Raw genomic sequence first — 27313 nt, forward strand, 5'->3', positions numbered from 1 at the left:
ATGCATGTTTATTTTCTTTTTTCTGCTCGCCACAACGCCAACACAAACCACACGGTTCGTGAAATACTGAATTTTAGCCCATCTTGGTTTTCTGTCACGTACGTTTCCTGAACAACGATTCGTTACGCGATGCCGGGTCGTAAAAATGGCAGCACTGCCGGCCGCCGGGCTGAGGTTAAAATATGTGGCCACGGTAAGTGATTCTGGCAGCAGCAGTAACATGCTTTGGTTGGGATCAATTTATGAAGACAATTAATTTTCTCTTCATGATTTGTTTTTTAGGAGCCTAATACTTTGCAGACGAACTTTTTTATGCATGTCAAATGAGAAAACTAAAGCGGAGGAATTTGACTGAAAAGAAAAGTTACCTACAGATAAATCAAATCTTGAATAGTTTATCATTAAAAAGTTCGAAAATCAAGTGAGAAATGTAAGATTTTTCGAAAACTTTAAAATTATACTAAAAACCCAATTATATTCATACAAAATAAAACTTCAAGAATTCGGGGATTGTGTAACCTCTCTGGGTTATTGCAGATTAGAAAAGTACTTCCCATAAAATTAAATGTTTCTCGACTAGATTTTTGATAGTTGGCAGGAAAATGGCAGCATGGCAGTTTTGAACTAATTTTATAGCTTTAAAAAAACCTGTTTGTTGAATTTGACCCTTGAATGGAATTGTAGAAACTTTGTAGACATGTTATCCTACGCTTATGTTAGCCATGTTTGTGTATATGGAGCCAGTTTCACTCGATAATGACATTTGAGAAGGGCGTATGCGTTTTAAATATTTTTGTAATTCGTAATTTAAAATATTCCTATACATCGAAGCCGTTGCATCGTATCAAAAAGTGGTCAAAGACAAACTTGTAGGAAATTGTACGGACTTTCCGAAAAAAAAAATGCACAGAACGAAAAAAAACATGCCGCTTTTATGAGATTTTAGGATTTTTAAGTTTAAAAGTCAATTTTGAAGGTGAGTCCACGATTTTTTTTCGTTCAAAATTTTTGTGAAAATAGCATAAGATGTTACAAAAAGACTCACGAAAAATTCAGGATGGAGCAACACACCTAGAAAAATACAAATTATCATTTACTGAAACAGTTTTTTTTATAAAGTGACCTAAACGTCAAAATTTTCAAAAACCGAATACGGAAATCGATTCTCCAGACAATTTTACATAATAGTCTCCATATTGACCACTGTCCTAAGTCCAATCCTTGTGAAGTTACAGAGGTTTTAAAAATAAAAATGCTGAAAAAATAGGTTTTTTGATGGTGTTTGGCGATTTCTATGTGACAGACTTGATTATTCAGTCTCGTAATTTTTTTTACCGGAAGCTCGTCCAATTTTCCATAAGATTGTCTTTGACCACATTTCAATTGGAAGTTCGGGCTCATTACTCATAACTGGAAACTGTTTTTTTTTTTTCAGTGTAGTTCAGTGAATGGTAGTAACCTGGATAGTAAATTTGCTTAAGTCTTGATAAGTTATTTCGAAAAGTGGTCAAAGACAATCTTACTCGGACCAGCTTTCCGGTAAAAATATTTTTTTTATTTTTAAAACCACTATAACTTCACAAGGATTGGATTTAGGGCAGTGATCAATATGGAGACTTTTATATAAAATTGTCTGGAGAATCGATCTCCGTATTCGGTTTTTGAAAATTTTGACGTTAAGACCACTTTTCAAAAAAAAGCAGTTTCAGAAAATGATTTTAATATTTTTTTAGGTGAGTTGCTCCATCCTGCATTTTTCGTGAGTCTTTTTGTAACATCTTAGGCTATTTTCACTACAATTTTGAACGAAAAACAACCGTGGGCTCACCTTTAAATTTGACTTTTAAATTAAAAAATCAAAAAGTCTCATAAAAGTGGCGTGTTTTTTTCTCTCAGTGTATTTTTTTAAGAAAGCCCGTAAAATTTCCTACAAGTTTGTCTATGACAACTTTTTGATACGCTGCAACGGCTTCGAGATATAGAATTATTTAAATTACGAATTACACAAATCGTCAGCTGTGTGCTATCTTGTGACATAGACCATTTTGGTCGAAAATGGGTTAATGATGACGTTTTGCTATACTTAACAAACACTACAAGATGCTTTAAAGTTTAAACCGATTTTCGAAACTCGCTTCCGTTTCCCGGATATCGCAATACACACTTGTGACATAGACCAATTTATCATCAAAATGATTGTGCACACTTGTGACATGTCATACATGTTGTTGGAAAATGTGGAAAAATTTTCTTGTTTTACACTAATTTATGTACACACATACTTTTTAAAGGCAATGCAACCTTTTGTTTATAAAAATAAACTGATTAAGTCGATTAAACCATTGATTTGAGCTTATTTTAGTTTGTATGGGAATTCTGTGCACACTTGTGACACGTAGTACAATTTTACTTTCGAAACACACTTGTGACACGTGCTTTTCAGATTTGTGTTTACATTATTTACTGTATCTTTTAACTGGTGTAACCAAATTAGTTGAAACTTGGAGCATTTGTTAAGCGATAGTATACGAACCGATTGCTTCAAAAAGTTTGACTCTATCATGCATAGTTACCAACAAACTTTAAAAATCGATTTTCTCGAAATGTACCAAATGGTCATTGTCACATGATAGCACACAACTGACGAAATATTCAAAACGCTCAAATGTCATTATCGAGTGAAACTGGCTCCATATACACAAAAATGGCTTACATAAGCGTAGGATATGCTCAGAACTCAAATGTCATTCTCGAGTGCTAGAATGACTTGTCTACAAGGTTTTATTAAAATCGGAAATGTCGAGTTTAAAGATACATCAAACATATCTGTTTTGAGTTGGAATTGCCCAATAGTGAGAAATAGCTAATTAGATGAGAAAATATAAGAATATAGGGTAATTCTCTACCAACTCACACGAAATCGGGAAAAGTTGCCCCGACCCCTCTTCGATTTGCGTGAAACTTTGTCCTAAGGGGTAACTTTTGTCCCTGATCACGAATCCGAGGTCCGTTTTTTGATATCTCGTGACGGAGGGGCGGTACGACCCCTTCCATTTTTGAACATGCGAAAAAAGAGGTGTTTTTCAATAATTTGCAGCCTGAAACGGTGATGAGATAGAAATTTGGTGTCAAAGGGACTTTTATGTAAAATTAGACGCCCGATTTGATGGCGTACTCAGAATTCCGAAAAAACGTATTTTTCATCGAAAAAAACACTAAAAAAGTTTTAAAAATTCTCCCATTTTCCGTTACTCGACTGTAAAAAATTTTGGAACATGTCATTTTATGGGAAATTTAATGTACTTTTCGAATCTACATTGTCCCAGAAGGGTCATTTTTTCATTTAGAACAAAATTTTTCATTTTAAAATTTCGTGTTTTTTCTAACTTTGCAGGGTTATTTTTTAGAGTGTAACAATGTTCTACAAAGTTGTAGAACAGACAATTACAAAAATTTTGATATATAGACATAAGGGGTTTGCTTATAAACATCACAAGTTATCGCGATTTTACGAAAAAAAGTTTTGAAAAAGTTACTTTTTGCGTTTCTCTTTGTTTCGTCGTCCGTGTCTGTCGCGGGTGACCATGAACGGCCATGATCGATGACGACCAACTTTTTTGAAACTTTTTTTCGTAAAATCGTGATAACTTGTGATGTTTATAAGCAAACCCCTTATGTATCTATATCAAAATTTTTGTAATTGTCTGCTCTACAACTTTGTAGAACACTGTTACACTCTAAAAAATAACCCTGCAAAGTTAGAAAAAACACGAAATTTTAAAATGAAAAATTTTGTTCTAAATGAAAAAATGACCCCACTGGGACAATGTAGATTCGAAAAGTACATTACATTTCCCATAAAATGACATGTTCCAAAATTTTTTACAGTCGAGTAACGGAAAATGGGAGAATTTTTAACACTTTTTTAGTGTTTTTTTCGATGAAAAATACGTTTTTTCGGAATTCTGAGTACGCCATCAAATCGGGCGTCTAATTTTACATAAAAGTCCCTTTGACACCAAATTTCTATCTCATCACCGTTTCAGGCTGCAAATTATTGAAAAACACCTCTTTTTTCGCATGTGCAAAAATGGAAGGGGTCGTACCGCCCCTCCGTCACGAGATATCAAAAAATGGACCTCGGATTCGTGATCAGGGACAAAAGTTACCCCTTAGGACAAAGTTTCACGCAAATCGAAGAGGGGTCGGGGCAACTGCTGTGTGAGTTGGCGGAGAATTACCCTATAAGAAATATCAGAACTTCCCTGATTTTAAATTGTATTAAATTGAAAAACGCTGGAAAAAATGTGCTAAATTTCATATTTTTTTAATCAATAAATTATTACTTGCCAAATTAGAACAGTTAAAATTTCGTAATTTTCCGCAGCTTTATTTGCAAAGATTAAAATCAAAAAAAAATATGACACTAAAAGGCGGTGTTTGGGAAAACTTGACTTTTGTCAGTCTTCAAACTTTTTATTGCGTCGAAAAAATTCAATAAGCGTTCACGCCAAGATTCATGCAAACATTATTGTGATAATAAATTTAGCAATTTCATGAGGGGCCCTAAACGAACTCTCTTGCTCTTCCTAAAAGTTCCACGATTTGAACGAAATTCGCATGAATTCGTTTAACTTCGTGGATCTCGTGGCGCAGGGGTAGCGGCTTCGGCTGCCGATCCCGATGATGCTATGAGACGCGGGTTCGATTCCCGCCTTATCCACTGAGCTTCTATCGGATGGTGAAGTAAAACGTCGGTCCCGGTTTCTCCTGTCTCGTCAGAGGCGCTGGAGCAGAAATCCCACGTTAGAGGAAGGCCATGCCCCGGGGGGCGTAGTGCCAATAGTTTCGTTTCGTTTAACTTCGACTGTCTGCAACAGAGAATCTTTGGGAATTGCCAGATCGGAAAAATGGAGACCCATACGAAACGATTACAGAGAAGCTGCTGCACCCTCCAGGCAATTCCGTGAACAATGTTTTCTCCAACGATAAACCGTCGTCGCTTGTGTGCTATCTTGTGACAAGTCCTATCTTTTTACAGCAGCCGTGTCCCAAGATAGCACACAAGCGACGAAACCGAGGGCCACAGCGCCCAATTCCGATAAGACTCATTGACTTTACAATATTTTCGGTGATTGGTTTTCATATTCGATTAATTTTAACGGAAAGCCGAACGGAATTTCCATTTTGATGTGCTGAAATCTTTGCTTGAAAGTAACACAAACTTGGCTAGGGGGTTGCCTGATTTCGTTTTAATTTCAAAAATTCTGTGAAATTCCTCCATCACTCGGAAATCGGAACCGGCTCGAACGTCGTGCTGTTGTAGGCGTTGTAGGTGTTTCCTCGGCTGGAATCGATCAGCCACGTTGGCGCCATCATTATTCTTCGCCAGTTCTGGCTTAGATCATATAATAGAGAGCTTTGCAAAAGTTTTTCACCATAAAGCGTTGGTCGTGTGTGTGTGTGTGTGTATTATACCAGAAAAAAGGTACTTGTAATGGTTTATCACGGCAACACAATATTGATGATTTATGATGTTTTGAAACTTGACTAGACTCAGGGAGCAACAAGCTTTTTTCTGTAAGTAGTTTGTGTTCTGTTGTCTATAATGCATTGTGCAAAATCTGGTTTAGGAGATGCGATTTTTTGAAAAAAAAACTTACTTAATCCACCTATGTGGTTGGTGCCTTCCTCATTCATTACCAACAATGGATGAAATTTCAAATGATGGGTTTTGACACATTTTTTCAAATTTTGTTTAGATCCGGAATAACAAAAAATACACACATATCACTAAAGTGCTCATAACTTGAGACAGGGTTGCCAGATCAAAAATGTTTTGGATTCGTTGGAAAGGTCTTTCGATTACCTAACCAACGATTGGTCAGATGATGGATCCAGACATAATTTACATGTATTTAAGTGAGATCCGGCCTCAAAAAAGTGCACTTAAGTGCTCATAACTTGAGACAGGGCTGGTTCAGACATAGTTGTCATGCATTTAAGTAAGATCTGGATATATGTGAAAACACTTTTTTACACATAACTTTAGAACTACTTATCGCACCTTCAAACAATTCAATCGTCGGATGTGACCTGTTCGTAAAAAATCGGTTCAACCAGTGCTGAGAAAACTGAGTGACAATTTGGTCACACACATACATCTCTACACACAGCCGGACAGACATTTAGTTTTCGATTCTGAGTCCATTAGTGTACATTTATTCTACAAGCTTTTAATAAAAAGTTAACTTTTAGAGCAGGATTATAGGCTTACCTCAGTGAGAAAGCCAGATCGTTTTTTCAATCATCTGGACAACAAAAATATAAATAATCTTTCGATAAGAGCTTTATTTTTTTAATAAAATGTACCGTTTTCAAGTTATACCAAGTCGATTATCCAAAGCTTCGATTGTCCAAACTATCGATTATCCGATGGTTTGTATGGGACTTCGAATAATCAAAGTAGGGGAAATATACCCATTTTAATCACTCTAAGCCGTTCGACAAATTCTCATCACTTTTGCCGTTTTCCGCTTTTAAATCAACATTTTCAGAAGCTGTAATTCATGATCAAAGTGCTGATAGGCCGATAATACAAATAGGCTGAATAAGAGTATAGTTCCCCAATGACAAAAGGGACCAAGCATAAACCACGTGGAAACTATCAAATAATCAAAAAAATCAACTTTCAAAATTTCAACTATTTAGAATAGTTCAAGCTTAAGGTCCCCATTTCATGGCCAAAATAATGATCCCGACCAAATTGGTCAAAATTATCCCATAGTTCTAACCATTTTAAACAAAGTCCTTTAGGGGGTATATCAATTAATTAAAAAAATCAACTTTCAAAATTTCAACATTTAAGAATAATTTTAGCTTAATGATCCCGACGAAATGGGTCAAAACTATCCCATAGTTCTAACCAGCCCTTAGGGGACTTTCAGAATTTCAACTTTTTAGAATAATTTTAGCTTAAGTCCCCCATTTCATGGCCAAAATAATGACCCCGACGAAATTAGACAACATTATCCCAAAGATCTAAACATTTTTAACATAAGAAATAAGAGATTGTGTTATGAACACTTAGAAACTTTTCCATTTGTGCGATTTATGGTAATTTTAATTCTAAGTCAGTATACCGAACGAATAACAAATTTTGTTATTGAGCAATTCCAGCTCAAATCAGGAATTTTTCTGGTACTTTTGTACCCGACCCTCTCCGATTTCAATCAAACTTTGTAGACATGTTATCCTAGGCCTATATAAGCCATTTTTGTGTATATGGAGCCAAAAGTACTCGAAAATAACATTTGAGAAGGGCGTAAGGGTTTTAAATATTTTTGTATTTTGTAATTTAAAAATTACTGTATCTCGAAGCCGTTGCGTCGTATCAAAAAGTGGTCAAAGACAAACTTGTAGGAAATTGGACGGGCTTTCTGAAAAAAAATACACTGAAACAAAAATACACGCCACATTTATGAGATTTTTTGATTTTAAAGTCTAAAACTTAAATTTAAAGGTGATGTCACGATTTTTTTTCGTTCAAAATTTTTGAGGAAATAGCCTAAAATGTTACCAAAAGACTGACGAAAAATGCAGGATGGTATGTCTCTCCTAAAAAAATACAAAAATCAATTACTAAAACAGTTTTTTTGAAAAGTGGTCTAAACGTCAAAATTTTTAAAAACCGGTAATGGCAATCGATTCTCCAGACAATTTTACATAAAAGTCTCCATATTGACCATGGTCCTATGTCCAATCCTTGGGAAGATACAGCGGTTTTAATAATAAAAATGTTGAAAAAACGTGTTTTTTGGTGGTTTTTGGCAATTTCTATATGACAGACTTGGTTTTTCAGTCTCGTAAATATTTTTACCGGAAAGCTCGTCCAATTTCCCATAAGTTTGTCTTTGACAGCATTTCAATTGGATGTAAGGGCTTACAGATATAAGCTTATTTACTATCCAGGTTTCTACCACACTGAAAAAAATATTCTATTTTCAGTTATTAACAATGTAGTTAAGCTTATATCTGTAAGCCCTTACATCCAATTGAAATGCTGTCAAAGACAAACTTATGGGAAATTGGACGAGCTTTCCGGTAAAAATATTTACGAGACTGAAAAACCAAGTCTGTCATATAGAAATTACCAAAAACCACCAAAAAACACGTTTTTTCAAAAAAATTATTATTAAAACCGCTGTATCTTCCCAAGGATTGGACATAGGACCATGGTCAATATGGAGACTTTTATGTAAAATTGTCTGGAGAATCGATTGCCATTACCGGTTTTTAAAAATTTTGACGTTTAGACCACTTTTCAAAAAAACTGTTTTAGTAAATGATTTTTGTATTTTTTTAGGAGAGACATACCATCCTGCATTTTTCATCAGTCTTTTGGTAACATTTTAGGCTATTTCCTCAAAAATTTTGAACGAAAAAAAATCGTGACATCACCTTTAAATTTAAGTTTTAGACTTAAAAATCAAAAAATCTCATAAATGTGGCGTGTATTTTTGTTTCAGTGTATTTTTTTTCAGAAAGCCCGTCCAATTTCCTACAAGTTTGTCTTTGACCACTTTTTGATACGACGCAACGGCTTCGAGATACAGTAATTTTTAAATTACAAAATACAAAAATATTTATAACCCTTACGCCCTTCTCAAATGTTATTTTCGAGTACTTTTGGCTCCATATACACAAAAATGGCTTATATAGGCCTAGGATAACATGTCTACAAAGTTTGATTGAAATCGGAGAGGGTCGGGTACAAAAGTACCAGAAAAATTCCTGATTTGGGCTGGAATTGCTCTATTAGGAGAGTTTTTGACATGTATAACATTTCCTCTTATTAGCGTGTTATTAAGCATTTTCAATATAATATCACTTCAATACCAAATTTTGTTATTTTATCAGAAACTGTTATTATTTTTTCTTCTTGAAGTTGAACTTCAGGATAAAATAATAACACTTTTTGTCATTTTAACAGGATTTGTTATTGAAATATTATTAATTTTGTTATTACCGTCTGCCCGGGAAGGCCCTCACAAAGTTTGAGCCAAATCAAAAAATACAAAAAATATAAATGGTCGATTCTGTAGAGCGTTGCTCCTGGGGGTTGTTAAAGTGGATGGTTTGATTTTGATTTTTGATCACCGCCATTTTGGCCGCCATCTTGGATTTAAAATTCTAATTCATTTGAGAGTAGTTTATGGATCAAAACTAAGCTCAAGCATAGAAAATAATACAACGATTTTTGTTCGTGATTCGATTATCCGCAGATTTGATTACCCGAAGTGAAATTTGTCCGAGACTTTCGGTTAATCGAGTCTGGACTGTAACTACTTTTAGGTACAAATTTTCGAGTTTTTGCAACTTAAAAAACATCTTGAAAGAAAAGCACCCTTCAAAAAATATTTTTGAAAGACTCTTAAAGTCAGGCAATTTGTTTCTGAGATCAGCCTCACAATAAATGTGAATCGATGAAAATGATTTTTCTAAGTGTCACCAACTGTCAGCCTACCATTTTCAACTGACGATATCTTGAAAACTATTGGTCTACTTTCAATGTGAAAAAATTGCGTAATATACTAAAAAAAAGACGATTCGCAAAATCGTAGAGAACATTTAGATCAGTTTTAAAAAATACTGCACGCAGAAAAAAGCTGCTTTGACGTTTAGCGTTGATTCAACAAAAAATATGATTTTCAAATCAACAAAACGTTGTTGATTCAAATATGCCTTATTTTTCTGCGTGTGCGAATAACCAAAGAACCTAAGAAGGCAATCAGAGTGTGAATCACCCAATTTCCTGTCATATTTCCCGTTTGAAAAGGGTTAACCCCGTCATAGATATATTGAAAATGACAACGGGGTTTGATGAATGACCGGTCTGAAAATCGGAGCAAAAGAAACATACTACCCACTTTTTCCCAGGCTTCACACATTCATCAAAGCTTTAAAGTTCATCTTTGAGCTGAGTGCAACAAATGTGCCGCTTACGAGAGGTGCAATCTCTGTTAATAAGGTGACACGGCGTGCTTCATTAAAATAATAAAGACTCACAAAGGACCAACTAAAGTGCTTTCGGTCGTCGACGTGCACTACGTTAGATGTCACGGGAAAAAAATGGCAGTGGGTCTTACTCTGCATTTTCCACCGTCAGCAAAAGTGAAGAGCCGCTACGGGAAAGGCACACGTACAGAAACACACAACTCGTCACACCGAATCTTCCGTGCACACTAACACACATGTTATTAGGGTGACCAACTTTCTGGTTTCAAAAATCTTAGGATAGAAATCTTCACAAATTCTATTAGATCAATTAGATGTCTAAAAGTTTTTAAATGGCAAAAAAACCGTTCAAAAATAGATTCATCTACCCTTTTTTGATATGAAAGCTGACCTAACGAACGTCCTCAAGCGTTAGATTCACGACGCGATAACGAGGAGCAATATTCGAGCGGGGTTTCTGCCCAAAAAGTGGATTCCACTGGTTACTAGCCTCTTGCTGGTTTATTTCGATGGCAAGGTTTGAAACGAGTTGAAATTATTTGCGATGTGGGAAAATGAAAACGCAAAACGACTTCAAACTCTGTATTTTAATTAAATTGTTGATAAAATTTTAGAAACAAACTTACAGCAAAACTAATGTTGTCTGAAGTCAACTGCAAACGAACGAATATTCCTGTGACCACCCAACCAGAGATGAAATTCACACCAATTTAAACCTTGCGCTCAAAAATACGAGCAACTCACTTACATTCCAAATGCTAGCAAACAAGTAATTTTACACCACCCACCGAAAGACAATCTACAATCTGAATTACGATTATGTTCGCACCCGGGATTTGCAACGGAGGGAGAGAATTGTTTTCATAATTTAACGCCATTTTTCGCAAGCCAAGCTTTCATGGTGTATGAGTTTTGCTGTCGAGCACATTCCCCTCCCGAAAAAAAAGCTAGGATAACTAGGCAAACTTGGTGTTTCTGTGTAGGTGTTTGCTTAAGCTTAACACCTCGAAAGCATAAATAAACCAACTAAATGCGATGAAGTCGAATTTTGGAATAAATTACATCTCTCTCTGCAGAGCATTGCAATTGAAAGTGAATTTATTAAATTTTAAATGAAATTTAAGGATTATTGAAACTTGCACCACTGCATAAAATTCAGGCGTAATTTATTAACACCCGGTATTGAGTTGCCTCGGAACCACTAAAAAGTGCCGGAAACTTTTCGAGTCCTGGAATCAAGGTAAAAAGAGACGGAAATTACGCCGAACGACTAATGGATTCACGATGAATGTTATCAGGCGAGGTTCACTTTTCCAACAAAAAGAAAAGAGTTTGTAGCCAAGTTGCTCGCCTACACTTTCGATTTCCATTAACTTTACCTGGGTGGAAAATTGCTGGAAACTGATTTGAAAAGGAAATACACTTTTTCTATTCACTTTTATTTTTATATATGGGTAATTCTCCGCCAACTCACACAGCAGTTGCCCCGACCCCTCTTCGATTTGCGTGAAACTTTGTTCTAAGGGGTAACTTTTGTCCCTGATCACGAATCCGAGGTCCGTTTTTTGATATTTCGTGACGGAGGGGCGGTACGACCCCTTCCATTTTTGAACATGCGAAAAAAGAGGTGTTTTTCAATAATTTGCAGCCTGAAACGGTGATGAGATAGAAATTTGGTGTCAAAGGGACTTTTATGTAAAATTAGACGCCCGATTTGATGGCGTACTCAGAATTCCGAAAAAACGTATTTTTCATCGAAAAAAACACTAAATTTTTTTTAAAAATTCTCCCATTTTCCGTTACTCGACTGTAAAAATTTTTGGAACATGTCATTTTATGGGAAATTTAATGTACTTTTCGAATCTACATTGACCCAGAAGGGTCATTTTTTCATTTAGAACAAAATTTTTCATTTTAAAATTTCGTGTTTTTTTCTAACTTTGCAGGGTTATTTTTTAGAGTGCAACAATGTTCTACAAAATTGTAGAGCAGACAATTACAAAAATTTTGATTTATAGAAATAAGGGGTTTGCTTATAAACATCACGAGTTATCGCGATTTAACGAAAAAAAAGTTTTGAAAAAGTTACTTTTGGCGTTTCTCTTTGTTCCGTCGTCCGTGTCTGTCGCGGGTGACCATGAACGGCAATGATCGATGACGACCAACTTTTTCAAAACTTTTTTTCCTAAAATCGCGATTACTCGTGATGTTTATAAGCAAACCCCTTATGTCTGTATATCAAAATTTTTGTAATTGTCTGCTCTACAACTTTGTAGAACATTGTTATACTCTAAAAAATAACCCTGCAAAGTTAGAAAAAACACGCAATTTTAAAATGAAAAATTTTGTTCTAAATGAAAAAATGACCCTCCTGGGTCAATGTAGATTCAAATAGTACATTAAATTTCCCATAAAATGACATGTTCCAAAATATTTTACAGTCGAGTAACGGAAAATGGGAGAATTTTTAAAAAAAAATTAGTGTTTTTTTCGATGAAAAATACGTTTTTTCGGAATTCTGAGTACGCCATCAAATCGAGCGTCTAATTTTACATAAAAGTCCCTTTGACACCAAATTTCTATCTCATCACCGTTTCAGGCTGCAAATTATTGAAAAACACCTCTTTTTTCACATGTTCAAAAATGGAAGGGGTCGTACCGCCCCTCCGTCACGAGATATCAAAAAACGGACCTCGGTTTCGTGATCAGGGACAAAAGTTACCCCTTAGGACAAAGTTTCACGTAAATCGAAGAGGGGTCGGGGCAACTTTTCCCGATTTCGTGTGAGTTGGTAGAGAATTACCCATATGTGATACGCTAAATTACTTGTTCTTAAATCATGCTTTACAACCTTGATAACAAACTAATGTTATGCTTCTACGCCATGTTGTTCATTAATTTATTTCTGGCGGATTTGACCTTCTGGTCATTTGCTGCCCTTTCACGCCCTGTGTGATTAGTATTCAATAATTTTCTTTGCTTGTTGTGATCTGAAATTAATTGATTTGTAGCGGATACATAATTTTTGAACGAAGATATTGCGCAATTCTCACTAACTTGGACTTCGCACTTTTTGTTTTTTGTTTTTTGTTTTTTGTTTTTTGTTTTTTGTTGTTTTGTTGTTTTGTTGTTTTGTTGTTTTGTTGTTTTGTTTTTTGTTGTTTTGTTGTTTTGTTTTTTGTTTTTTGTTTTTTGTTTTTTGTTTTTTGTTTTTTTTTTTTTTGCAAAGCAACTGGACTGCATTTAAAAAAACTTTAGGCACATTAGGCCAACATTAGGCTGTCCCAAAAAAAAGTGGTAACGCAAAATCTTTGTGACCGCTTTGGGACCATCCATAAACCACGTGGACACTTTAGGGGGGGGGGAGTATGGCGATTGTCCACGCTCCATGCAAAAAAGTTTTGTATGGACAATTGTCCACGAGTGGGGGGGGGGTTGGGATTTACAAAAACAGTGTCCACGTGGTTTGTGGATGGTCCCTTTATACATTTTTGGGACGCCTCTAATGCCCTTATTTTTGACCATTTTTTGTTGGCTAATAAAAAATCTTGCCACATTCTAATTCGAGCTTACCAGCACTTCAATTTGCACTGGACAAGAACCCTTTCGGGTTGAAGGCTTGGTCATTTCATTCCAACACCATCATCCACCAACTCTCGGTCGAAATATGTCCCCAGCATTCATTAAGGCCAAAGTGCTGTCCACCTTTTTTTTGACGTTCTCATCTTTCAGTTGTCACCTGACATCAGGTTCACTTCAGTGCCTGGGTTTAATGGATAGCACACGTACACATCGCTCACATCACTCACTGCTTTTAGGGTGGCTCTCGCAAAAAGTGTTTTGTAAAAAAAATTCTTCTTTCGCTTTTTTATACAAAAGCGCTCCATTAGAACCACGAAGAACCGTCGGAAACCAGACTGAAAGTGGGCAATTAATGAGCGTCGACTTGGGGGCTTGTTAGCCTCACCTCTCACTTCACCGGGGCCGGAGCGTGGCGGAAAATTTTATGTTTTCTCATGTGGCTGAAGTAAATCATTTCTTCCCAGAACCTGCCGTCGAGGACTCGAAAAGCGAGCCCCTCGAGTGGCAAACGAGCGAGAAAATCTGAGAAATGAGTTGTTTACCCAGCAACACCACACACGTGTAAAACGCTTGATGCATTATCACACAATTACCGGGAATAAGCCTCATTTCGCACAACTCTGGTGGTACAACATTGCAATTGGGACAGGATAAGTGTGCGTTGAGAAGTTTAAAGTGCATTAAAATGCTCTCTGTGTAGGTTGAATCACAAATAACAAAATGACAAGATCGTTAAAAACAAATGAGATTCCAAAATTTCAAACCAGCAACCTTGATGGAACCAAATAGATTGAAAACATAACAAAATCACAAAAAAACACATTTTCAAATTTAAATTAAAAAAACTATTTCAACTTTTCTATTCTTATCTTTTTTTTGCAAATAAATTCAAACATAATATTGTAAAAAATGTAAATTCACTATTCACAATTTTTGTAAAATTCAAACATAATAAAAAAAAGCTATTTCAAATATTATTTAGTACCCGGGCAGACGGTAATAACAAAATTCATGCCATTTCAATAACAAATACTGTTAAAATAACAAAAAGTGTTATGGAATCTTCATGAAAAATCCATTTTTGCATAAGGGTTTAATAACAGTTTATGTTATCATAACAAAATTTGTTATTGGTCTGATATTGGTTGAAAGCCAAAACAACTTTGGAATAACATTTTTTGTTATGGAAGAATAACTCCAACTGTTATTGGGATGTTCGGATTAGTTGTTAAAATAACAAAAAATAATAACAAAGATTTGTTCGAAGAATAACTAAAAATGTTATTAGTCTGTTATTACAATAACAATCCAATAACAAAAAAATCATAACGACGAATAACAAATCTTGTTATAAATAACATAAAATGTTATTGGCCTAGTATTTTCAAATATCAAAAAATGTTATTCCCAAGTTATTTCCGTCTGCTCGGGTAACTTTTTTCCGTCTCCTACTCATCAAAAAAAATATTTTTTTTTTTCAAATATTCAAAGTTGTTTGAGCAGCTTTTTGAAAAAAATAAATAACTAAAAAATCTAAATTAATTTAATGTTTTCCAACCATAAATTAAATATTACAATAAACTTAATCGGGCCGACAACGTCCACAGGATGGCGAAGATTGAGCTGATCGACGATTGGCTTCTGCGAGTGCTTCCAAAGTTCAGGATGGGGTGGTGTGCCACCTAAATCAACATTTTCAAATTTCTTTTTTTTTTCAGTGCAAAAAACTCTTTTCAATGAGTGTTTTTTATCATTTTATTAGGCCGATGCAAATATTAAAAAAGTTTTTCTTCCTCGACTCAAACCGTGGTCGAGAGAGGGGGGGAATAAAAATTTAAATAACAAGCCAAAACATTTTAACGAAAAAAAAATAAAAGTGCATTTCACATCCGTACAATTGATTTCAAATCATTAGTTTATAAAAAAATAATTTGACAAAAAAATAGACAGTGAAAAAATGCCTTCCCGGGCAGACGGTAATAACAAAATTCATGCCATTTCAATAACAAATACTGTTAAAATAACAGAAAGTGTTATGGATTCTTCATGAAAATTCAATTTTTGCATAAGATTTGAATAACACTTTATGTTATCATAACAAAATTTGTTATTGGTCTGATATTGATTGAAAGCAAAAACATCTTGAGAATAACATTTTTTGTTATGGAAGAATAACCCAATGATTGATCGGATTAGTTGTTAAAATAACAAAAAATAATAACAAAGATTTGTTCGAAGAATAACTTAAAATGTTATTAGTCTGTTATTACAATAACAATCCAATAACAAAAAAATCATAACGACGAATAACAAATCTTGTTATAAATAACATAAATTGTTATTGGCTTAGTATTTTCAAATATCAAAAAATGTTATTTCAAAGTTATTACCGTCTGCTCGGGTTTTGCTGAATGCACATAATTACCATTTTCTTTAATTATTTTTTTTTTTCGTCTTTTTTGAAACGGTTTTGAACTATAAACAAACTTTGAAAAATGTTTAAAACAACCTTATTCAACAAAAACTAATGAACAAAAACTTTTAAAAAATGTCTCAATGCAGAACTAAAAAGTGTTTTTCCCAATTGCAATTTTTTTTCAAATCTCAAATGAAAAAAAAAATATTATCGCTATTTCCTTTTTACAATAAAAAAAAATTCGATCGCTGTTTTTTTAAATGTTGATGAGGATGAGGATACCAAAAAACATGTAATAATGAAATGAACATGGCTCAACATTAAAATAAAACGATTCAAATAAAATCCAATCGTCCGTTGTGTTAAAATTGTTTTTAAAAAAATCAAAAACAATTTGTTTGCAACTTTGTACATCATTTGTACACTTTGATAATAAACCGTGAAAAGTCATAAAAAAATCGTTATTTTAGGGTTATTTTTCCCAAATGAAAAATAACGATTCAGGATTTTGAACATACAACATACAATCCAGAAATTGCATGCAATGTGTACATTGAGCGCATTCATTCTCCTACAAACTTTGGGGAAATACCTTTCGGCCCATTCCAAATGTTTTTTTTGTCATTTTTTTTTTTTTTCGTTTGGTCTCTCAATTTTCATCTCAATGTGCAAAAAGTACATTCACTAATTTCTATGACTTGATGCGTTGGTGGAGTTGTTCAAAAGGCTAAATTAAGCTTCAAGTTGGACACATAATCTTTTTCTATAGCTGTTTATGAGTGTCAATTTTCCGAACAAGAGCTTACCCAAACCCGATAAGGAATTTCCTGAACACACCTCCACGTGGCAATACAACTAACTTAGCTAATAGCTATTGCTCTTGCTGGCTTGTTTTGTTTCGACAGAGTTAACTTGAGTTGCAGGGTGAATGTGTGAATATGGGTTTCCTAGTACCAATCAGTTTTCTTACATATGCCTCCTTCAAACAGAAATATAATTTATGGTTTAAGTTCTGAGATGCTGCAAAAACTTAAAAATCCCATTTTGGCTAATATCCACCTCACAGATGTCACTCCCACTGCAGGTAAATTAACATTACTATTTTCCCTACAATATCAACGCTTAAAACCGCATCATCAAACAGGCAGTCCTAATTAAGGCAAACATCTATTAATCAAACAGTAAATATTTTGCCACCCACCTGGCATCCTTCTTACATTAGCGTGTACCAAAAGCCACCCACACGACACAAATTGGATGTGTGTGCGGTGGTAGGGGAAACCAAATCTTCCGTGAAACATTCAATCAAGCTCAAATTCCGGCGTGGTTCCACTTAGCACAAGGACACACTCCTGCTGTGAGTAAGGTGTCGGTGGGTGGCTCTGCTCTGGTGCCATTCATACATCTTCGTTAAGAGCAAGAAAACACCCACTGACAAGTAATTTTCGGAATAGTTTTTGACACGTGTTTGCTAGAACAACGTGAGTGAATTGCTTAATCAAGCTGTATTTTTAGAAAGCTCTCTAAGGAAGGTCCCAAAATGAGTCTAATTTTTAAGCGTAAATTTACATTTTTGTTAATTTGAGTATTTTTACCTGTGTAAATAAACGATTCTTGCAAAGAATCCCCTCACAAAACCAATTAGAGCACTGTTTGCTCTTTGAAAGTGATTGCCGAGATTAGATTTACTGAAAGCTGTATGATGAGACTCCTTGCTCATCAAAATGCAATCAATTTCAAACATCGCATGGATGATTGCACTGGGAACAAGAGCTTCCCCAATGGTAAAACAAATCCAGTACAGATTTGGGATATGGTCCACTGCTGAGGGCTTGGGTGAATGAACCTTGAGAGTCATCATCCATTATAGAGTTTGCTTTGCTAGCAAATATTTGGCAGCATTTATGAGATTGTTTGCCATTTTGTCGAATATTTCATCTAGAAGAATTGTTCAAACGTGACGAAATCTCATTTTGGAAGACAAACAAGCTGTTATCGTGTAAACTCAACTCAAAAAATGTAATGACACAAACAATTTCCACTTTTCTCGCCACCTATAACCACCTCTCACGGCATTTTCCACAAATCTATAGGGTTTTAATTGCCCTCAAATCAACAACACGTTGCACGGTTCTCACCCATTTATGTCCCGGTACACACTGGCATGGCTTAGACGGTTCTATTGCATGCTACCGTGCACTAAGCCGGGCTGCCGGGGCTGTAAGTGCTGCTGCTGCAACTATTAACTGTACAGAATGTGTCAGGAAAACTTGCTTATTTCCGGTTGCCTCCCCCTCCCCAGCAGAAAGCTATTAGAAGCTTTCCCACCGACTTTCCCAGCCACACGGATTAGGGTAGAGTAGTCATCAATGAGACACGGGGAACAATGATAAAATGGCTCTCACAAGTCGTAGTTTCAACCAATCAGGCTCATATTTGGGGGAAAGGTGTGTCTACTGGATACACGTCTGCCATATAAGTGGCTTTGGTTATGGACGCTCCCTTGAAAAGTAATTCATAAATGTTTGATTCTGGTATGTAAAAGTAAATCATGGACAAAAAATACTTTTTCGCTTGTAGGCTGCCATTTACACCAAAACTAATATTTCTTCAAATGTCTTTCGACGTTCCAAAGGGATTAAGTTGGGCTACAATGTCCTTTCATTAGATTTGGCCAAAATTTAGAATACACCCAGAATCCAGGACTGTCTCATTGTTCCCCACTCATTTCAGCCCATGGGTAACAATGAGACAGTTTGATTTTTCTTCAATAAACTTTTCAAAATCGATGGAAATCTTTCAAAACATGAATTAAAAGTGATTTTTGGCATATTTATAGAGTTTAAACTTCATTTAACCAAAAATACAAAGTTATTTGGTATTAATATATGGATTTTACAAAATTTAAATACTTTTTAGTGTAACTTTTGTTATTAAAAGTTTCATGTTGGCAAAATTGCTCTAAAATGTTCAAGGCAAGTCACCTGCAATGGAACAATACGAAAACATGATGTTTTGCTAGAAAAATGTTGATTTTCGTAGAGTGTCTCATTGTTCCCCAGCTGTCTCATTGTTCCTGCCAAGTGCGTCTACAATGAGACAGTTGAATAACTCTGGCTGTAGATGTCGGATCGATCTCATATTTTGGTCAATGATAAAACACATTAAAAGAAAGATAATGCAACTAAAAGCTCATTAAGACATGCTGATGAAAAAATTAGAAAAATCGTTGAAAGTTGAAAACCAAAAGTGTCTCATTGATGACTACCCTACCCTACAGGTTTTGTTCGTGAGAAAGGTATTGGAAGATATTTTCAGACAGAGAGAACTTTAGAGTTGTGTTTTACTATCGTGTTTAAACATTGCATTATTAAGTGCTAAATATAGCATTTTAAAACGCATAAAAAATATCTTACTGTAAGCAAAACTAAAAAAAAATCACTTTTAAACGTTAAACATTTTCAAAAGTAATCAACCATACAGGAATGGAATTTCTAAAATTACTATTACCACGTTGCACATAAAATTTGAGTCTCGTGATGCTTCGAAAACCACAACCCAATTTAATTATCCTTCGATTTTCGTGCCTGGCTTACCAACCCACAGCGTAGTCGTTTTATAGCATCCAGGGGTTTACTCTCAACAACCTAACATCTCCTATCGACGTGAGCTAATGTGGAAAATTGTCAAAAATCCATTTAAAGTAAGGGGAGAGGGGGTAATATGCACCCCCTAGGGGAAATCTGTGATTTCTCAACCATTACAGCATTACTGTGGAAGAATTTTTTTTCGATGTTCTAAAACAACTATTGTTCTTTGTCATCCATGAGAAAAAAGTTTAAAAAAACTTCAAAATTGTTCGAAAATATCAAATTTCTAAAAACATTTTTCATTTATTTCAAACAACCATGCGGGGCAATATGCACCGCAACATTGGGGCAAAATGCACTACAACAACGGGGCAAAATGCACCGGGTAAAAGCAGTTTTCACTAGTCACCACTAGATGACACCGCTGTTTTTACAAAGGAGCTTCACAGCAGTGCATTTTGCCCCGACCACGCTTTTTGCAGAAAATTTAATTAAAAATGCATTTTTTTTGAAGTTTTTGGACTCATCTATCTACAGAATAGTGAAGATTATGGCAAAAACTATATACCTCAACACTTACAATAACAATAAATGCTTTTTATATTGTCCAAAAATCATAATGAAAGTTCAATGAAAATTAGATGAAAACACAACATTTTAAAGTTTTGCAAATAACTTAAGCTGTTTTTATACTACGATGCTCAAATTTTTCCAGCATGGTTTAGCAATGTTAAGCTTCCAATTTCTACGATTTTTTCCCCGGAAAATTCTTCCAAATACCGAGAAAAGCAGAGGGTGCATTTTGCCCCGTGGGGGTGCATATTACCCCCTCTCCCCCTAAGTGGAAACCATTAAAATTGGTATAATTTTAGATTATCATTCCAAGTCCGAAACAAATCAAACTTTCACATAATTTCGCTGCAGACCAGCGGATATTGGTTTGACCGCACAAAACCCAGGAAATTATCTACAAAACAAACAAAATATTTCAGACCTGCACGATTCACATCCAACACACTTGAAAGAGATCAGGCCATTTAAAAGTGAGAATAAAAATTAATTATAAACCAATAAGAGCTTGACAAGCCGTTTAAGTAAGTGTATCATTAAATCACATGATTTTTTAAGAAAATGTAAATATTTAATTTTTTTCACTGTCATTTGAGCAATTCTCTACCAAAACCGGAAATGGATTTTATTTGTATTTTTTGATTTGGAACATGGTCAAAAAATCTGCCGCCGAGTTATAAATTTTTGGAAAAAAATCGAAGTTTCATGCAAAAACAAGTTTGACATTATTTTTGAATGCAAAATTGAATTTGCAATTGAAAAGTACTTCACAGATTTTTTGATAAAGAGCTCCGTTTTAAAGATATAGCCACCGAAAGTTTGATTTTAGCGAAATATTTGCAGTATTTCAATTTTTAAAAATAGTATCATTTGGAGGCAGTGTTTTGCTGCTCTGGACAAAATAGTCTTGGAATGAAGTTTTTTTGTTCAAAAAGTACTACTTTTACTAGTGAAATAGCAAGATAATGTCCTAATGAAGGTTCTTAAAATAGTAAGGTCGACAGAAAAGCTACTTTTGGCATGCTATTGACAAATTATCATAAAAGTGTTCCGAATTTGTGGGTGTTCCGAATATGTGGGATGACTGTAATCAGCTTGTCTGTACATTTTATGTCAAGGTTTAATTCAGATAATATTTATTTCTGAAGCATTCATCACTAGAGATATTGCTTGCTTATATGTTGGACAACAATAATTACGCTTTTATGTAATAAATATAAACTATTTTATTTTAGACAACCTTTTTTAACGATTTTTTTTTGTAATATCATTTGATCTTCCGGCCAAGATTAACATTGAGATTTGTTTAACTTTTTGTACCTTGAACATTTTGGATGAAAATTGAACTGACATAATAAAAATTTAAAAAAGGTTTGTGTGAAAAGAATTTCTGACCATTTCTAAAAATATTTTTTTTGAAAAGTTCAGAAAATTTTCTATAAAATTGTCTAAGAGACATTGGAGATTGGACCTCTGGTTGCTGAGATACAGCGGCTTAAAGAAAAATAAACACGAAAATTGAAGTTTTCTAAGTCTCACCCAAACAGCCCACCATTTTCTAATGACGATATCTCAGCAATTAATGGTTCGATTTTCAATGTTAATACATGAAACATTCGTGAAATTTTCCGATCTTTTCGAAAAAAATATTTTGAAAATTTTTAAATCAAGACTAACATTTTAAGAGGGCTAAACATTGAATATTACGCCCATTTAAAATGCTAGTCTACATTTAAAAACTTTCAAAATATTTTTTCGAAAAGATAGGAAAATTTCACGAATGTTTTATATATTAACATTGAAAATCGGATCATTAATTGCTGAGATATCGTCATTAGAAAAAGGTGGGTTGTTTTGGTGAGATTTAGAAAACTTCAATTTTTGTGTTTCTTTTTCTTAAAGCGGCTCTATCTCAGCAACCCGAGGTCCAATCTTCAATGTCTCTTAGACAATTTTATAGCAAATTTTCTGAACTTTTCAAAAAAAAATATTTATAAAAATGGTGACTCATGGTCACTATTTTTAAAAATTGAAAAACTGCAAATATTTCGCTAAAATCAAACTTTCGGTGGCTATATCTTGAAAACGGAGCCCTTTATCAAAAAATCTGTAAAGTACTTTTCGATTGCAAATTCCTTTTTGCATTAAAAAGTAATGTCAAACTTGTTTTTGCATGAAACTTAATTTTTTTCCAAAAATCACTATTTTTTCAAAAATTCATAACTCGGCGGCAGATTTTTTGACCATGTTTCTCTATGGCTCAAAAGTTGCGGATTTTTGTCCCCTAAAACATATCAAAAAATCTCGAAAATCAAAAAATACGTATTTTGGAAAATTGAGTTTTAGTAAAAAAAATGTTGATAAAAAAAATCTGCCATTTTTTTTTCGTGTACCTCTTTTTTCTCAAAAGTCCTCAACAATACCTACAACTTTGCCGAAAACACCAAATTGATCAGAAACTCCATTCAAAAGTTACAGCTGTTTGAATATTTACATACCATTTTTGTATGGACAGCAGCCAAAATTGTATGGAGACTTGTATGGGTGAACCAATGACGCAAAATAGCTTATTTGGTCATAGGGAAGGCCCCCACAAAGTTTGAGTCAAATAAAAAAATACAAAAAATAAAAATGGTCGAAATCGGCCGATTTCGTAGAGAGTTGCTCATGATTTTTTTTGGAAAATGAAAAGATTTAATTTTTTTTTCACTGCCATTTCTTTCTACAAGCAATCAGCTCCCCTTTGAAAATGGTTTCAAGTTTAAATCGAGTTTAACCTTTACACTCCTACGCCTAACCATATTTCACGGCTGTACTACAAATAGCAAACCACTTATACAAGGAAACCCAACATTAAATGATAAAAGGCAAAGATAAGAACGTCTGTGTTCGACATGCGATACTAGCTTCGCTTTCCAGGTGAACGGACCCTTAATTAGAGAACTATCGATGGACTATTCCGTGTGCAATGTGTGTCTCTGTTCTAAAAGCAGAATGCTATCACAAATGTGGGCTTGGAATCCGGAATGGATTCGAGCTAGTCTACCTTCCATGTGTTGTGTAGGACTTATGACCTTTTGATGCAGACAAAGTCGGACAACAAAAATATTTCAAAACCACTTCAAGCGTAATTTATGTCCAATTAAGCGCTGTCGGCACTTCCTTTTTGATGGGAGGAACATTTACCCCCCTAAATGTATCACCGTGAAGTATAAATCATCCCTGGGCAAAAAAATTGAGACTAATCTGATGCTCTTTATCTCTTTGTCTTTTCGCTTGCAGACGGCAGATCCGTAGAGTAATCTCCCTCTCCCCCTCGTGGGAAACCCCTGTGCGGTGGGGAGCGGGAGGACCCGTCGATGATGGCGGCTAATCTGTCATCGTTCCTATACGAATCGTTCTACGGTGGAAATGCCACGGTGCTGGACAACTACACCAGCTCAACTCCCTTCGACACATTCCAGCTGGACAGCGGCTGGGCGCTCACGACGCCTACCGTTTCCTCCACGTTCTTCCCGGCAGCAGAGGAGGACAATGGAACCGGGCTGCATCAACTGTCCACGTACCTGTCGGCCAACCTCACAAAGATCGTGGCGGTGTACTCGCAAGAAGTTTGCCAACACCAGAACATAACCTTCACCCCGGATGGCGCCAGCAGCAGCCATCCGGGGGTATTCTGCCTGCCACACGCCCCCAAACTGTCCCGCTCCGGTGTGATCCGGGTGCTGGTGTTGGCCGCGATGGCAATCGTATCGCTGCTCGGGAACATCGCCACCATGTGGAGTATCCAGCGGAACCGCAAGTCCCGGCGGTTAGCGCGACACAACTGGAGTGCCATCTACTCGTTGATCTTTCATCTGTCGATCGCGGACCTGCTGGTAACGGTGTTCTGCATCATCGGTGAAGCGACCTGGTCGTACACCGTGGCCTGGCTGGCCGGAACGGTGGCCTGCAAGCTGGTCAAGCTGCTGCAGATGTTCAGCCTGTACCTGTCGACGTACGTGCTGGTGCTGATCGGAGTCGACCGGTGGGTCGCGGTCAAGTACCCGATGAAGTCCCTCAACACGGCCCGGCGGTGCCACCGGTTTCTCCTCTGTGCCTACTCACTGTCGTTCCTGCTCAGCATTCCACAGGTGAGTACATCAGCTCGATCTATATTCGTTTTTGCTTATATATATAATCGGGTACAGAAAATGAACTTTTTTTTCTAAATGTCGCAGACCCACCTTCATGAATACAATCAGTATCAAGAACAGACACTTTTCTGTATGAAAACTATGTCAAAGGGTCCAAAAGATTGAAGTTCTGATTACCCTGTCTCACGTTATTATTATTATTTTGTAATTATTTTCATTATTGGAGATGAGCAACTCTCTATCAAATCATTTTTATTTTTTGTATTTTTTTATTTGGCTCAAACTTTGTGGGGGCCTTCCCTATGACCAAAGAAACTATTTTGTGTCATTGGTTCACCCATACAAGTCTCCATACAATTTTGGCAGCTGTCCATACAAAAATGGTACGTAAATATTCGAATATCTGTATCTTTTGAATGAATTTTCTGATCAATTAGGTGTCTTCGGCAAAGTTGTAGGTATTGTTGAGGACTATTGAGAAAAAATAGGTACACGGAAAAAAAATTGCCGATTTTTTAATTAACATTTTTTTCACAAAAAATCAATTTCCCAAAATACGTAGTTTTGGATTTTCGAGATTTTTTGACATGTTTTAGGGGACAAAAACCCGCAACTCTTGAGCCATAGAGAAACATAGTCAAAAATAGTTATTTTTGGAAAAAAAATCGAAATTTCATGCAAAAACAAGTTTGACGAAATTTTTAAATGTTAAATTGAATTTTCAATCGAAAAGTACTTAAAAGATTTTTTGATAAAAGGCTCTGTTTTCAAGATATAGCCACCGAAAGTTTGATTTTTGCGAAATATTTGCAGTTTTTCGATTTTTAAAAATAGTGACCATTAGTGACTATTTCTAAAATTATTTTTTTTGAAAAGTTCAGAAAATTTGCTATAAAATTGTCTGAGAGACATTGAAGATTGGACCTCTGGTTGCTGAGATACAGCGGCTTAAACAAAAAGAAACAGGAAAATTGAAGTTTTCGAAGTCTCACCCAAACAGCACACCATTTTCTAATGTCGATATCTCAGCAACTAATGGTCTAATTTTCCATGATAAAACATGAAACATTCGTGAAATTTTCCGATCTTTCCGAAAAAAATATTAAAAAAAATTAAATCAAGACTAACATTTTAAAAGAGCCGAACATTGAATATTACGCCCATTATAAAATTTAAATTTTCCTGTTTCTATTTCTATAAGCCGCTGTATCTCAGCAACCAGAGGTCCAATCTTCAATGTCTCTTAGACAATTTTATAGTAAATTTTCTGAACTTTTGAAAAAAATATTTTTAGAAATGGTCACTCATGGTCACTATTTTTAAAAATCGAAAAACTGCAAATATTTCGCTAAAATCAAACATTCGGTGGCTAGATCTTGAAAACAGAGCCTTTTATCAAAAAATCTGTAAAGATGTAAAGTAAGATGTAAAGATGCTGATTTTGATCAGCATGGATTCATGCGAAAACGATCGACAACAACCAACCTCCTTGCTTTTGTGCACCCAACAGTAAACGCCCTCGAGGCCGGCGAACAAGTAGACGCTATCTACATCGACTTTGAGAAGGCGTTCGATAAGGTACCTCATGCACTTACCATTCGGAAGCTCCGCAGGCTTGGTCTCCCCGACTGGATTACTGAATGGCTTCGTTCGTACCTGACGAATCGGAAGGCCTTCGTCAACCTTCGAGTCGCTCATTCCGGCATATTTGAAATTCCTTCCGGCGTCCCACAAGGCAGTCACCTAGGTCCTCTTATTTTTATTCTGTTTGTGAACGAAATCTGCGCGTTTACCAGCTCCAGTACGCTGATGTACGCTGACGACTTGAAGATGTTCCGCAAAGTAAAGAACAACGCCGATTGCTGTGCACTGCAGTCGGACATCAACTCTCTTCTCAACTGGTGCGATTTGAATGGCATGAAGGTGCACGCGAAGAAGTGCAAGGTCGTCTCGTTCAGCCGTTCTAGGGATCCCTTGCGCTTCGAGTACACAGTGGAGCGTCGTGCTCTAGATCGTGTCACATCGATCAAGGATCTAGGCGTGACGGTAGATCGTAAAATGAGGTTCAATGAACACATTGCGCTGACAACTGCAAAGGCATTTGCCATGCTGGGTTTTCTGAAGCGCAACACCGCCCACTTTGACGACCCTTTCGCTCTGAAGGTGTTGTACGTCTCGCTGGTCAGGAGTGTGCTGGAGTATGCTGCGATAGTCTGGGCGCCTTATCACGTAACGCACTCTGCACGGCTTGAACGAGTACAGCGTGCCTTTGTGAGGTTTGCTTTACGCAAGCTACCATGGACCAACCCGCAAATCCTGCCACCGTACGAGGAACGCTGCTTGCTGTTTAGGTTGCAATCTCTCGCCCAGCGTAGGATCCTGATGCAGCGCCTCTTCGTGTTCGACCTGCTACGAGGCAACATCGACTGCGACAGCATCCGCGGCAACGTACGCTTCAACGAACCGGCGCGCCAAGGACTCAGAAGTGAACGTCCTTTATTGTGGATTCCGAGGCATCTGTTTGACTACGGTTATTATAACCCGCTCGATGTTTGTCTCCGTAAATTCAACGAAGTCTGTACTTGTTTCGATTATGCTGTGACCAAATCTGTGTTTAAAATTAGAATTAGTTAGTGTTAAGATACAGCCTGAGCATTTCAGATGGAGGCGGTGAATAAATAAATAAGATTTTGCATGAAATTTCGATTTTTTTCCAAAAATCACTATTTTTTCAACTCGGCGGCAGATTTTTTGACCATGTTCCTCTATGGCTCAAAAGTTGCGGGTTTTTGTCCCCTAAAACATATCAAAAAATCTCGAAAATCAAAAAATACGTAAAAATGTTAGTAGGGAAGGGATTGTTGTTAAAAGACAAGACGTGGGAAGGGAAGGAGTCTTGGTTGGCTCTGCTGGCCTTTGTTTTTGTCCTTAACCGCAACTCGACATGTGTATCTTAAGTTTTATTACACTTAAGCGAAATTTAAGTACTTTTTGATAATCTC

At 35.9% G+C, this 27313-nt stretch overlaps 1 protein-coding gene across 2 annotated transcripts in view; it reads left to right on the forward strand.

Annotated features, from left to right (window-relative positions):
- The window catches only part of LOC120413063 (gonadotropin-releasing hormone receptor), an 80322-nt gene that overhangs the window by 11997 nt on the left and 41012 nt on the right, over positions 1 to 27313 (forward strand). For both annotated transcript variants that reach the window (XM_039573767.2, XM_039573766.2), the window contains exon 2: positions 23458 to 24308. In XM_039573767.2, the coding sequence (XP_039429701.1) occupies positions 23535 to 24308 (774 nt within the window). In that variant the 5' untranslated portion in view covers positions 23458 to 23534. The remainder of the gene's footprint in view (positions 1 to 23457; positions 24309 to 27313) is intronic.

This window comes from Culex pipiens, chromosome 3 (genome assembly GCF_016801865.2).
Source record: "Culex pipiens pallens isolate TS chromosome 3, TS_CPP_V2, whole genome shotgun sequence".
NCBI lineage: Eukaryota > Metazoa > Arthropoda > Insecta > Diptera > Culicidae > Culex > Culex pipiens.